At 40.8% G+C, this 14,965-nt stretch overlaps 1 protein-coding gene across 6 annotated transcripts; it reads right to left on the bottom strand.

Moving 5' to 3' along the window:
- Positions 1 to 4,491: 4,491 nt before the first annotated feature.
- LOC125744960 (calcium-independent phospholipase A2-gamma-like) lies at positions 4,492 to 14,901 on the bottom strand. Of its 6 annotated transcripts, none has more exons than XM_049017290.1 (12): positions 14,697 to 14,901; positions 11,721 to 11,806; positions 11,617 to 11,668; positions 10,029 to 11,564; positions 9,733 to 9,888; positions 9,163 to 9,320; positions 8,711 to 8,805; positions 7,911 to 8,082; positions 7,714 to 7,771; positions 6,756 to 6,950; positions 5,955 to 6,150; positions 4,492 to 5,530 (listed from the first exon to the last, which is right to left on the bottom strand). In XM_049017290.1, the coding sequence occupies exons 4-12, from the start codon at positions 11,190 to 11,192 to the stop codon at positions 5,262 to 5,264; spliced, it is 2,463 nt and encodes an 820-aa protein (XP_048873247.1). In that variant the 5' UTR covers positions 11,193 to 11,564; positions 11,617 to 11,668; positions 11,721 to 11,806; positions 14,697 to 14,901; the 3' UTR covers positions 4,492 to 5,261. The 6 variants fall into 6 exon arrangements, with proteins under 6 accessions (XP_048873247.1, XP_048873250.1, XP_048873251.1 ...); XM_049017293.1 differs by having other exon boundaries at positions 11,643 to 11,668; XM_049017294.1 differs by having other exon boundaries at positions 11,747 to 11,806.
- Between the last annotated feature and the right edge of the window lie 64 nt (positions 14,902 to 14,965).

Here is a 14,965-nt window from a genome sequence, read left to right as displayed (position 1 = left end):
GGATGGATGTTCTTTTCAGTTCCCCAGCCGTCATTGGGTTCGATCACTTGGGGCTATAGCCCCAAGTATTTTAAGCCTAGCCCTGAGTATTTTAAGCCCAGCCCGAGTATTTTAAGCCTAGGCCTGAGTATTTTATGCCTAGCCCGAGTATTTTAAGCCTAGGCCTGAGTATTTTATGCCTAGCCCGAGTATTTTATGCCTAGCCCGAGTATTTGAAGCCTAGCCCCGAGTATTTTAGCTGCGATGTCAGTCTTCCTTCAAAAAAAAGTCAAACCCCAGGAAAAGCTGATTCAGCCCCTGATCTCTTTAATAGCTAAAAACTCACCCAAATCTTTCCAACCTCTCATGCTCTCAAACATGAGTAAGAACATTTAAAGAATGTCCATAACACTGCTTTGACAGTGGAGTAAAGTGCCGGATTCATCGACCCTTTCATGAATTCACCTTCATCTCTTTTCTGCTGTCTGGTTTGGTTTGACGTGGTAAATAGGACTGAACGATGCAGTATCCTTTGTTCACCCCAAACTGATTCATAAGTACTTCTATCAATGGGAACAGGGATAAATTGTTTCAAAATTGTTCTTGTCTATGAGCCTAAGCAAATGGCAAATGAGCAGTGAAATTCCTGCTGATCCTGACATCTGCTGTGTAGGTTCCATTGTTGGCAGCCTGACTGCAAAACTGTGTGAATGGAATGTTTGTTTGTTTTTTTCTAAGTTTTAATGACACCTAAAATGGATGAATAATATTGGTATAAATATAAAAATTAAAAATCAGCTCTATCTCAGAAATGAAAAACAACGTTTTTATAACACAATAAATACGTATATAATATTATACAAATTAAGCCGATTTTTGGTCGTTGTCTTCTAAGAAGACATTGTGAACAAAATTCATTTAATTAAAACAGTTCATAAAAATATTTTAATCCGTAAAAAAATAAAAATAAAATAATAATAATAGCGACAATGAGGTAAGGTCACTTTAAGTAGTATGTTTTTCTGTTGCACGATGAACAGTTTTTTAACCAATCACAGAGAATAAAGCTGGAAAAAACCAAAGACCATATATAACACCTGAACACTGCACTTGTTTCTGTTAGTCCTCCTTACGGCAGGTTTCAGACAGTCTGTGTGCTGAAGCTGCAGTTCCTTACGCACCATGCTCCTGAAACAGGAGGAGTGAAATGCCTGCTGGCACAGAGAGGGGTGGTGGGCTCGCGGTGGGCTCGCGGTGGGCTCGGCAGAGGCGAGGGCCACACAACAGGCATGTCAGTAATTTTGGCTCATTGTGAAAAGTGGGCGTCCAGGAATTCCAATGCGCTTCAACATTGGTCACACAGAAACAGCTTGAACAGTGGTAACTATTTGAACAGCTGGTTCATCATTGTAAGAAGGCCACCATCATTGTATAACTTATATCATTTTGAGCTTTCAGCTCCCTTGTGAAAAGAGAATCGGAAAATATAATAGGACAAAGAACAGTATAAGCGGAGGTATAAGTTGAAGAATTGATTTGCTAAAAATAATGAAGGAGTTTTATGGATGTAACAGAGAATGAGAACAGTTGCCATAAGAAGGTAAACTACGCATGTTCAACCACAGATCCTGGGCAACCACAGATCCTGGGCAACCACAGATCCTGGGCAACCACAGATCCCACCCCCCTCCATGTTTGACATCATAAAGCCACCCCAGGTCTCGTTTTAAGCAGTACCATGTTCCAGGTTGCTCGGTAATGAACGTGGGCGACGAATAAAGCCTGGAGTGAGAACAAATGGAACGCAGGACATTCCCTTACACCAGACTCCTTTTGAGAGAGATGTCTAGTCACCCAGAGCTGTGTGTGTCGGCATGTTCAAGGCCCAGGGAGGAACTGAAGATTAAGCATTCCCTAGCTGGACCGTCATCTCCTCACATCTTCACGGCTTAGCATGGCCCACACTGCCATCTCTGTCACATAAACGCTTAGAATTTGTATGTTCCAGGAACGGCATCTTGCGGCATTCTTACAAGGATGGAAGGGGTTTAAAAAAAATCATAAATATTTACAGAAATAAAGCAAAGTACACCTTCTTAGATTAGAAGCAGATATCCCTGCAAATGAAAATCTTCAACTGCCAGGCCAGATTGCCTGCCCACTCCGAAGGTCACTGCTAGAAACACTGCTAATCACTTCACTAGTCACTGCTAATGCACTGCAGATCACTGCAGCTGGGGGTCAAAAGTGAGCTTGCCTCACAGTGAAATAGTCTAAGGCTACAATGGGACAATGCCAGTATGAACTGGTCTACCTTAACCCAGTACTGGATACCTAGATTTAGAATTAAAGGCAACAGCAAAACTGTAGTCTCACAATGACAAAGACTAAAAACGCCCCCAAACTGTTTCTGTGACGTCAGTACGTGCCCACAGTTCTGGCATAAACAATGGCATGTAGGACTGATTAAGAATAGCATTCCAACTGTAGAAAATGAGCCAGCCAGATAGCATCTGTTAGCTACTGCTAAATTTTTTTTAAGCATTCCTTTACATGACATTTATGTTATGAATGTGTCTATTGTGACAGTATAATCACCTTTATTTCCACTGTAATTCATAGACCCCACACAACATAACCAACACAGATGGTCAGAAATTGCAGTTCTCCTTTTGTTAAGCTTAAGAAAAACAGGAAAATCTACTCATAAGAGAATGTTTCCACTAACATGGGTCATTGCATTTCGCCACTTTATAGATGTTATCAGGGTTAGAGGTATTGGTGGGTATCATACCTGCACTGTCATCTTTACTGGCCTCCCAGCACCTCGAGTGGTAAAATCCCCCAGCCCAGTCCAGCCTGCTTGCTCTTGCATGTAGTGTGTTTGTGTTCTGTTTCCTTTCACTCTCATGTGCCACAGTCCTCACCGTGGGTTCGCTACGCTGCCCTCGCCTACATGGATCCACAGAGTCGTCCCTCAGCCCAAACCACACCCCACGTTCGCATTCCTATTTCAAACAAAACTAGCTAGAGTTTTTATTTCACGCGTCATTGTCTACAGGGGGAAATGCGAAGTGTTTTTATCAATCATTATTAGCCATGCCCAGAGGTCATATTTAATATACATCTGCCTAACAATGAGAAATAAAACTTATCTTTATTTAACTTAGCTTTAACCTTCAGATTTTTATTTCAAGAAACCTTGAAATTATCAAGTGATGGGAAGTAGTTATCTCAGGCCTTGAAATAAGAGAACTTTTTCAATTGCTATATCTCCTGATTATTTATTCTGACACTAAGGCCTCGATAATTGATTAAATAATATTTCAATTTAAAATCTTTTTCATGATTTTAGATATCCACTGTTTAAAAAAATAAAGTTTAAAAATCCTTATATGGGCATGCCTCATGTAGATGTGAATACTGTTCAAATCTTTGCCATTTAATATTATTTGAATGAAAAGCAATACAATACTACCACTAAACATGCTAACATAATATCAAAAATCTTGCTCATCACTACAGGTAGCAAAAAAAATATTCATATAAATCTATTCGAAAATATTCATGTGTAACCCAAGTCCTACTGTTATTTATAATGGCATAATTCTCAGACTGATAAGAAGTACATATTAGTTTGATATGTTTACACTGGGCTCATCCCTGCTGATTAATATTCAGAGACACGGTGTCTGCTGCCTGACTGGCACGGGAGCTCTTATATTCCCACAATGCCTCTCTGTGACAAACAAAGTCCGCCTTACACAGACACTGGCTGGCTTCTGTGACAGGACTCAGGACTCACACTGTCCACAAAGCCCATGACGTCTGTTCAAAACCTGTAGCTCCTACGCCCAGTACAAAGCAGACCTCATACCAATTCATTTTATCTTTCTACACAATAATTCTGTTTATGATACACACGTTTATTGGTTTTGCTAATTAATCTTTGTGCTGCAGTAGTTTCCTTCAGGTGATAGAAGTGCACATTATCACAAGCAGTGTTTGAAAAACATGTTCAACTTTATTAAATTTCTATGGGCATTCATTCATACTACATGCCATGCTGAATACACACTTAATAATAACCTTAAATATATAACAGGGGCAATTTCAGGGTTTTTCACCCTTAGATGGGTTCAGTCCCCAGCAGAGGCTCTTTTAATCTGATGAAATGCGGGACGTCATCCCAACACGACAAAATTTGCCAGTCAGGCAGGGGGTTTCCTCATTGATAAAATTTGTCAAGCAGGGGGACATTATAGGGTGACTGAAGCCCCCCTACATAGGGTCTAGAACCATCTATGATGTGGTGTAAATGTTGCAATGATACATAATTTATCTTAAATATATAAATTCATGACAAAAAAAAAACTTTTGTCAATTGAAGCATTTTACATAGTCAGTTGTTAGTCATGCCAAAAGAACATAGCAAAACTAAAGTGGGAATATTCCCCGTTGTGTTGTCATACTATTAAAGAACAGAGAATAATGGTGGGGAGCTTTACTGCAAAAAGGTCTTTATTTTAAATAAATAACAAATACAGGCGTATATGAACTTGTATATGAACTGGCTACAAAAACATCATATTATTTTGTCACTGTTCTCATAATAGATACAGTTGCATTGCATGTATACAATAAATAAGCTGAGTCAGGATTTATGTACTACATGTAATACTTTGCATCTATTGCAATATTAACATTAATCATCAATGAATTTATTCATTGTAAGACTGTGGTAATGCTACAATGAAGATAATGGAGATGCTGTGAGTTATTAGCCTGCTAAACATAGGTAGACTAACATGAGCTGGTCGTGAACTGAGGTGACCCATTAACTGAAATGAGTCTGACACACCTGAAATATCTATGCTGTAAAACTATATAAAGCAGGCATCTCAAAGTAACTGCCCTGGGCCAATTCCGGCTCACGAGACACGTCTATCCGGCCCACGACATGCTTTTATATCATTATGAAATCCGGCCCGGTGACTGATAGATCATTTTCAGCAGAGAACAAAAATGATACAATGTAATTGCACTAATCGACAGAACCCTCGTTCATAGTCAGCAAGTTTAACTGGCAAAAAGCACAGCAGAGAAATGAAATACATAAAGGTAAAATCTCAGTTAACTCTGGGCTTTGATCAAATTCATGTGTCTAACAGACACACGGATTTGTGGCCAATGATTCTTGGTCCAGATATGTGAAGACGGAGGTCAGTTTCTGCCAAGATCTCTGTATTCACAGAATGTTAGGTCAGTCCCTGGCTTGGGTGTCAATCTCCACTCCAACGCTGGCGCAGTGCCCAGCCCTGCTGGCCGAGCCAGTCCCGGGTGTGCTGCAGGGCACTGCGCTCTGCCCCCAGAATGCAATGCAGCCTTTCCATCTTGTGTTGGTTCCGTTCCAGGTAGAGCTGAGTGTCGACCCGCAGCTGCTCCAGAGACTTGGGCCGGCTCTCATCCAGAGACACCTCAGCGCTCAGCATGGGGTTGAACCTAAAGTAGACGTTATCTGACAGGAGGTCCTCCAGGAGCATGTGGACCCCTAAGGAGATTTAGATGTTACTCAAGTCCACAACCTACAGTACTGCAATAGAATTCTCAGCTGCTTACATGAGAAAAAATCTACAGTGACTAAATAACGTACTTTGGATATAAATTCTGATTCAAGACAGTAGCAAAAATTTTTGCTCCTAAGCCTGTTTGCAAAAAGTAGGTTGACTTTACAGTGCCTGGTACCAAGAGTCCGCACTGGAGGGGAGGGTTCTATTACTTTCCCTGACCGGAATAGAAATCCCTAGTAACATGTAATCATCTACAACTTACATAAAACTCTTAGCCTATGTAACCTAATTTGGGTGAAAGGCTGTAACTGAAATATTTCTCTGTTAGAATGTTGATATTCTGCAGATGTCAGCTGAGGGTAACGAGCCAGTCAGGTGAGTAACTCCTGCAGATGACACACTGACCTTCAGTGTCTGTGGCGCTAGAGATCAGGTTACTGATTTTGGCTCTCAGGCTGGTGGAGGTGGCTAAGGCCCGTCTGGTGTTGTCATAGCGACCTGTGCCCAGTGACAGTACACACTGGAAGGGCTGGTCAGGCCACAGCAGACGGCACTCATGAATCGCAAGGGCACAGGGATTGTTGAGGATAAGACCCCCATCCTGCAGAGGGACAGAGCACCCTGATGCACACATAATTTCCAATGGGAGGAGTCACGTGGTACCTGGCAGTCACCTGACAGTGATTTTAATGGATTTACTAGTGATGGACAAAATGACCATAAATGAACAATTTGCGGTAACTTTTGACCCCATTAGATGGTACTCTATGCTCATAAAAGGGCACAAACCATGCCCTAAGGCAAGGCAAGAGCACCATCTAGTGGGGTCAAAAAATACAGCAAATGGTTCATGAAGTGTCATTTTTGTCCATCACTAGGACTGATCAATGACCTTCAGAAAACTCAACAAAACATTGTTGCTTTCCAGTATCTTCTCGATTGGTTCTATTAGCAGGGCAGATCTGTTATTTCAAAAATAAATAGATGCTTATATATTCCTTCTGTTAAACCCCAGTTCGGGAAATGACATGCATGAGACCAGTCATGGAGATTCTAGGTGACAAGTCAAAATGTACTGGGACTATTTTACAATTTGCAAAAGGTCATAAGGTTAACAAAATGCCGATTAACATACCTCTCTCTCACTTTCTGGTTAAATACAGGTGAATTGTACATCACATTGAAATTTGTGATGCACACACATACCTGGTGAATATCGTTGTGGAGTGGGAACTCCTGAAAATACCCCGGGGCAGCTGATGATGCTCGGACTGCCTGCCACAGCTGGTACCCGGAGCTCCCAGCATAGCGGCTGATGCGGCTTGGGTTGTGGTTGTAATTCCTGAAGATGAAGGGCTTTGGGCCGGTTCCCCAGTTCACCACGGTGCTAACAGCTGAAACCTGTTCATGTGTGAAGAAAGTCCTGCAAGCCACCATCAGAATCTGCAGCCGCAACTCGATGATGATGATGATGGACCAAGACTGGACACGGATGCAGCAGTGCTGCACTCTCCTTTTTGGTTGGCCAGAGCGAGGCTTTATAAGCCATCTGCTGTATTTTCTGACCTCACTACATAGTGTTTTCTATTCAAAAAAGGGCTCAAAGCTTGCCCCAAAGCAAACCTAGAGTGCCATCTGGTGGGGTCAGGGGGTACAGCAGATGGTTCATGAAGCGGTATTTTGCTTATTAACATGTGCAGTATTTTCTTAATTACAGTGCTGAAAGGTACAATATTTTTATATTTATCGTGAAACTGAATCATGAGGAGAGGAACACCTGTAATATAACACTTATTTAAACACCTACTTTTGTCATTTTTTTCATATATTTTTGTATTGTTTATATTTTTTTCTTTACACTGCTTTTATATTTATTTTTATACTCTATTTACTCATTTATATTTTTATTTTTGTGTTCATATTCTGTTTATTTTACACTCTATTCATCTTATTATTTCGGCAAACAAGGATAGTCTTCTAATTTCGTTACACTTTATGCAATGACAACAACAGCATTGATACTCTGAGGTCATCAAGACCGAATACATTATTAATGGTGTCACTGCTGAGCACAATCAGCCTATTCCATTTTAGTTTCTATTCCAGCTCTTGAAGCATGTCACCTACCTCATTATGTTGCTGTTTGGAATTATATAGCACTTACCTTTGTACTAAGCTTCTCTCTGGAGGTTTTAATCAGAACTTTGTCCCCTAATTTCTCCCTGTTTAGAGAAGATGGCCAAAATGTGCATTACAGCTCTGGAAAGCCACTTATTGTACGTTGGGTCATACGTTGGCAGTATCTTCAAAGTTCTGTTCATGGTTGCTATGAAATCTATTACTAGACGTCCCGGGTCAGACCTCAGTATTCTCTCCCAGGTCTCGGTGTCATAGTAGGAGTGTGTGAAGCCCATCTTCATGGTCCCAACGAGAGCGTTCTGCCGGAACACTTCAGATCCAAAGCGGTGGTACAGCTCTTCGCACTCATCCAGCGGCATCCGCGCCAGTCCCAGTAAGAAAGCCACCACCGCCCCTGTTGCATACATGCGCGTGACACGTGAAACTGAGAACGCAATAAACCAAAGTCAGAACAGCAAATGTAACAGGAAAGATAAGCAGAAACTCCATACAACACCACCGACCGATATTCTATCCACATGACACGGCATCTGAGTGATTTCCAGGGTCTTTTTAACTGGATGATAAAATTACCTTAGGCGAATAGCTACAATAACATTCAGTGTTGTAGCTCCCATTGTGTCATGCTTATTATTTACACTATCTGCTGAGCACTTATCCAGTAAAGGGTCATGGGGTCGTTCCCAGGGTCCAGGGTAAGGGAACACTCTGGAAAGGATGCCAATCCATCAAAGAGTACAAACACAATGGATATTCTAGAGATGCCATGACTGGAACCCGGAGAACCCACAGGAAGCCTATGCAAAACGGGGAGGAGCTCCAAACATACACGGATCATGTGCCAGCATAACTAATCATAACAGTTTAATTATACTTGCCATTACAAATCGTTAAATGGAAAGTGAATAATTCTTCAGTGATGCCATGTGGGACAGAATAATAGGTGGCTCCTGTCACTTGTGCTGTGTTATATGTGCTTTATGATGAAGAAGATTGCCTGCAGCTCAGAAGGTCTCCCTCACCAGTGCTCACACCACATATGTAGTCAAACAGCTGGTGCACTCGCTTTCCCGTAGCCTCCTCCAGCTGCTCCAGGATGCACAAGGGCACGATCCCCCTGGGATGAGAGGGAACACCTGGGTCTCAGGGAGAATGTCACCTGCAATGGCACATGTGTGTCTGAATGAATGAATGGCTGATTTGGATCAAACATGACGTGCTCCTTGATAGCTCAGCTGACCTTCTAGAGAAGAGATAAGTGTTTGCATAAATGTCCGGCTGTCAAATTTTTCCATATTGAGTCAGCCATTTTTAATAAGCTAAAAGCTCAGACTTCAACAAATATTTGTTCATTTCATGTGCTAATAATTAGCAAAATATAATATTTAATAAATAACTCATTTTGTATAGAAGATGAATACTGAGAATTACAGCATAAGCAAATTGTGTTGTGAAAAAAAATGACATCTTGTACCTGGTCCCGCCCCCATCAATTGACAAAACTCTTATTCCTCGACCTTTGACCGGATCGGTGTAGCCAATCAAAGCCAACGTTTCACTAATAGCGCATTGAAGCTCTTGGTTGTCTGCAAGACGTCGTCTTTGGCTTAACAACGCGACAACTGCCTTCTCCTGCAATTAAAAAAAGTGTCCTTTTTCATTTGCATTTTAAGAATTAGGCATTTTCCTCCAGTCAGTTACTAAACGCCGATAATTCTGTGTCAATCAGAGGTAGGTAAAAGTTATATTCCTTTTTAAAAGGTATAAAGAAAACTTTATTTAACGACTTTTGTTTTGCTGAAATTTTTGCAGAAAAGCTACAAGATAAAGTATATATGAATGGCATGAGAGTATAATGGAATAATGTATTATTTATGTATTATTATGGAACATGTCTAAAATAATTTACTTATTTTTTACAGTCTAATAATATTATTATACAGTCACGGAATTTTCATCAAACTCAGAAAGGCAAAGATTAAAAACAAAAAAAGAAAACCAATGCCACCTTGTAGTAAGAAACTTTTTAAGTTCCCCTGTGTACCTGCCATACTACTGCTCTGCATGCTGGATGCCGAATTAAGTGGCCGTTCAGGTCCTCGATGCAGCCAGTGAGGGAGCTTGGTCTAGGGCCCTGCTGGAGTAAGCCAATCAGACGCCGGGTCTCTTCTTCAGCCCGCTTCCTGCTCATGACCTGCAGCTAGGAATGATGGGAAATAGGGTCTTTATCTAAGCTATAAAAAAAATCTAAAACTAAATAAATTATTCTTTCAATCAAAGAAACTGTTAAATGAAAAATATGCCATCAGGTGATTAATTGTACAGCAACACATGACTCACCCTTCTGGTCAATATAGTCTTAGCTGGAAAAACCTCAGCCTTAAGCTCAGACACTTCATGCCACGATCCTACTAGTCTTCTTAGCATGTTGGAGACAGGCTTCAGAAGTCCATCAATCATCGGCGTGGGTTTTTGCTGGGCAGAATCTGGCATGTCCACAGCACTAATCTCTCCACTACTCCGGTCTCCATGTACTATCTCATCTTCCTCTGATTTCCTGTCCACAGTTTCTTTACTGCTAAAATATTGGTTGATATGATTGGCCAATTGAACATAACCCTCTCCAAACTTGGTCGCAATACTGCTTATGTGGAAGAGGCCGAGGGATTTGGGTCGAATGACGCAATCGTGCTGTTTAGGAGTCAATAAGGTGTTGCTAAGTCTGGGGTTGTAGTCTTCTGGTGGGTTTTCCCAGCTTGTATTGTCAGCTAATGAACAGTTTGAACAGATCTCTGCTGCCTTCTGCTTCACTGCCTGCTGGGTGGCGTCCGTTATCTTAGCTCCGAAGTAGCTGTTTATACGGTGGGCAAAATGCAAATAACCCTCATCCCATGAGCTGGAAACATCCGGATTGAGCACTGATTCTTGGTCAGTGTCATTTACCTTAGCTCCAAAATAGCTATTGATGCGGCGAGCCACATAAAGATAGCCCTCATTCCATGTGCCAGATGTATCTGCAGTCAAAGGTCTAGAATCCACCAAGGTCCATCCGTTGTCCTTTAGATGAACCTGATCTGAATCCACCCCCTTGGAATTGGATTTCCTTGGCCCGCTTTTGCTGTCTGATTGCTCCCCAACAGACACCTGAGCCTGGACTTCCTGGGCTGGACCTCTAGAAAAGAACAAGTTTATGTGCTGGGCCACATAACTGTAGCTCTCCCCAAACCTGGTAGCAAGAGAGCTGATGTGGAATAACTGCAATCTGGAATAAGGCTGAGGTTGGGCTGATGCAGTGTCCTCTGCTTCTGTTGCCTCACCTTTATCTGACAAGTTACTCTGAAAGCGCCTTTGCACCCCATTTACAAAACTAGCCTCTCTAAAAATAGGCCGAAAGGACACCGGTTGTACTTTTAAATCAGTTTGAGTCTGTCTGGAAAGATGGTAAAATGATTCCAGAAAACCAATCTGCTTGGAGCACAGGTGAAGAGTGGTTTTCTTCTCCATATGAATGTCTCTGAGGGGTTCACTTCTGAGAGTATCTTGAGTGGAAAAGGTTTAGACCTGTAAAGCTCGTAAATTTATGCTGCCTTTATATACCGGGATTATATTTTGCTGGAAGAAGCTGCCATGGTGGAAACAAAGACAGAAGCTTAATCTCCTTCCTTTTAATCTTATGAAATTGATCAGTCAGTCTTCCCCATAAAGCCTGAAGCCTAAGAATGGAATCGCAGGAAATCACTACAGTACTTAACCCTTGGGACACAGACCCTTCAACCGACTGGTGGAAACTTCTGAGCAAATTCAGGAAATCCCTTACTGACTGCGGCACAGCCAGGACTTCAGCAATGACCTCACAGCCAGGACTTCAGCAATGACCTCACAGCCAGGAATTCAGCAAAGGCCTCACAGCCAGGACTTCAACAATGACCTCACAGCCAGGACTTCAGCAATGACCTCACAGCCAGGACTTCAGCAATGACCTCAAAGCCAGGACTTCAGCAATGACCTCACAGTCTGGACTTCAGCAATGACCTCACAGCCAGGACTTCAGCAATGACCTCACAGCCAGGACTTCAGCAATGACCTCGTGCTCCTTTAGGTCACAAAAGTAGAACCACCTGCAAATGCAAATGAAAATATAAAATATAGCACAATGTAACTCTGTACAGTACTAATCCATTACAGTTTTACTCGGTTGCTTTGGACAATTTCTCTGAACATTCTTGAGGTTCTCTCAACTGCTTGTACATTTCTAGACAGGTTTGTACACTGCAGCACAATAATTTGGATAACCAGCGAAATGAAGCAATTCATTGAAACTGTTCATTCATGTTTTAAAATGCATTTTTCTTGTCAGCCATTTAGTTAATGCCACTAAAATGTGAAATGTCCGAATCATTGGCTATAGACATACCAGTCAAAATGAAAAGTCACCCTGTTAACATGAAAATATAAAATGGAAGTATTTTAAGAATTAAATTCTTCGACTGATTCTCATTTAACATCACTTGCATTTCTCTATACCTGGAAGGTTTCATAAAATGAAATTATATGTTACCATAAAAAGATATGTGATGTTTTAGGTACTTATATTCAACATCGTGGGTTGTCCGGTTACTCCTGCTGGTCTGGCTACATATTTTCCTCTATATCACATCAGATTTTCCCCTCCAAAACATCGAGTTAAAAAATCTAAAAAATCTTATTGTATCTCATCCACCCTCATGAACCTGCTAAGGCGTCATCACAGGCAGCATCCATTGCAGCGTGGTTGTGTGGCTGGAGACAATCAACTCCTAATGTTATCATCCAATCATGCCTCCATTTTTGAACTATTTCATCAATCGAAAATTGATGCCTGTCAAGGTCTGGGATATGTTACATAGCAAGCGAACGTTTGGTGCTTAATCTCCTCTTATTGGATGCATTGTGCATGGGAGCTGATGCATTGTGGGAGTTGACACTGTGATAGTACCATCTAGGGTCCTGCCATAAGATTCAGAATCAGCTTTGTAAATGCACATACCGATTCATTTGTATTGTGATGTTTAATTAACTGGATCAGTAATAATGGAAATAGTTTACAATGTTTACAACTGCAAGGGAGTATTATTATTATCTAAAATATTCAGGAATCTGGGGTTTTGGTCCTTTTCTCTCAAAACATGTATATATTACGTATGTCTATTTAAAGTAAGGTCAGTCTCAAATAAATTTATTTACTGCCATCCATCCATCCATCCATCCATCCATCTTCTGTGCCCGCTTGTCCTATGCAGGGTCGCAGGGGTCTGCCTTCTATAACATAATTTGTTAAATATTTAAGATGAAACTATGTAATATATAACGATTAAAGTGAATAAAAGGAGAATAAAAATCGGGTGACTGCAGAGAGCAGTAAGACGCTCATTGGGAGGTCAGGCCACATGTTATGTTCCTCTGCTGCTGTTCTGCCTATAAATACACCACATGACGTACATCACACACCCACCAGCAGAACAGAACAGCCATAAATCATCAAGTGTGCAACCCAGCTTTTGTGTCCATGCGTCTAACTGGACATACCTCAGCTATGACAATGTCAGATATGTCATCACCATAACAACACATGGACTTTATTGACAAGGACCACCTAGAAGCTATCAAGATAGCAAATAACTTTGTAAAAGAGTAAAACAATAGTGGTGTCCAAAACAACTATATATTAACATTCATCCTTTTCCAAAAACCACCACAAAATAATGATGTGAAATATACGCTTAGTTATTACAGGGTATAAAACACTTTTGTGTCCAGAACTGCTTTAAGAATAGATGAATTGTACATTTTGAGCAGCTATTCTGAACACGATTATTGTACTGAACTGTTGTTTTTGCACTTGTAACCTTCCTCTTCAATGTGTCTGACCGATCTGCTCTGACCTCTCGCATTCGTAGGCTGTTTTCGGCCGCGTAAAAGTCTTTGACGGGATGTTTTTGCTCGTTCCAAAACTCATTTTGTCCACTAAACAATGTAGTGTATAAAAATCTCAAGAGGGTGGCTGTTTCTCAAAAGCCGAAACCATCAAGTCTGGTATCATCAATCGCAGCATGCTTAGATCTAGAGTCTTAGCCGTTAGCTTAGCTTAGCTTAGTGGAGCCTGACCCTGTCAGTAGGCTCTATTTTCTCATGATTTTGTTCATAATTACTTGTGATTTGCTGTTTGGCAGAGCAGGTAGTATCCTTTAGTGGCCAGTCAGTGTCTGTGGTAGCCCGGTGGTGCATCGTGGGTGTATGATATCAGAGACCTCACAGGAAACATTCCAAATCAAGCATGCTTCTGAAAAACAGCTTAATGCAAGATTTCAACATTTCAACAAGATTAGCTGCCACATTTTATCGTTGTCTTCACTTCGAATAATTTCATGTTGACCAAGTCAAATTTCGTGAAAATGCTTTTATATGTCATTAGGCTGATTCGGATACTCACTTCGAAACAAAGTATGCTTTTTAAATTCTTACTTAAATGTATTATGCATTGAGTAATTGAACGGCTTCCAGGCTCTTTTACCATAGTCTACCTGCAGCTCTTATATTCCAGAGCAATATCAATTTGACTTCTGTGCCAGCTAGACAGTGAAAGGAGGAGTTGGCCCTGAGCCCAAGAATACGGAAATGTAAAGCAATAAACTTAAATTAGATTGTTCATACAAATGCAATACATTGAAAATGTATAGCATGTCCAATTTGACCCTGTTGTTCAGACAAATGGCAATTAACCCTAGTTCTAACTTAGCCGATAATATATACTTATACCATATACAAATAATTCATATCCATTTAAAAATAATAAAATAATAATAATAGATATGTTTAATATTGTTAATGTTACAGACAAGAACTTCCACTGTATTTGCCATTATGACCTCTGTTTCTAAACACAAGACAAAAGTCAAGGACAGTCTGCAATCTCCATGCTTTTACTACAGTCACATTGCAAAAACTCTATCTTTAAAAGGATGTATTTACCTTCTTTTTTGGCTTCAGGTACAAAGAATGAAGGAGAACTGATTTATGAATACAACTTTTACTGTACTGAACTTTCTTCAAACAGCAGCAGGCATGTGTTTTGAGCTGAACATGACCCTGTCTTCCAACACGATGTCCTATTGGTTGTCTGGAGGGTGGTCTTTAGGTGCAATGCTGGACTCTTATTGGTTAAATCAGGCCAATTCTGTTGATGCTTTATCTGCTTCATAGGAAAAACAGGTGTTGTGCTATTACAGTGACCTCATAAA

The sequence above is a fragment of the Brienomyrus brachyistius genome, chromosome 6, assembly GCF_023856365.1.
Source record: "Brienomyrus brachyistius isolate T26 chromosome 6, BBRACH_0.4, whole genome shotgun sequence".
In the NCBI taxonomy this organism is placed as follows: Eukaryota; Metazoa; Chordata; class Actinopteri; order Osteoglossiformes; family Mormyridae; genus Brienomyrus; species Brienomyrus brachyistius.
The sequence above is the reverse complement of the archived record's forward strand: the minus strand, read 5'-3'. Positions and strand labels throughout refer to the sequence as shown.

Bases quoted from the DNA above. Each gene is read 5' to 3' on its own strand.
- LOC125744960 (XM_049017291.1), bottom strand. From the start codon at position 11,192: ATGGAGAAGAAAACCACTCTTCACCTGTGCTCCAAGCAGATTGGTTTT. The intron at 6,151-6,755 runs GTATGTGTGTGC...GTCCCTCTGCAG, and splicing joins TCCACAACGATATTCACCAG to GATGGGGGTCTTATCCTCAA. The intron at 5,531-5,954 runs GTCAGTGTGTCA...AAATCTCCTTAG, and splicing joins TAGCGCCACAGACACTGAAG to GGGTCCACATGCTCCTGGAG.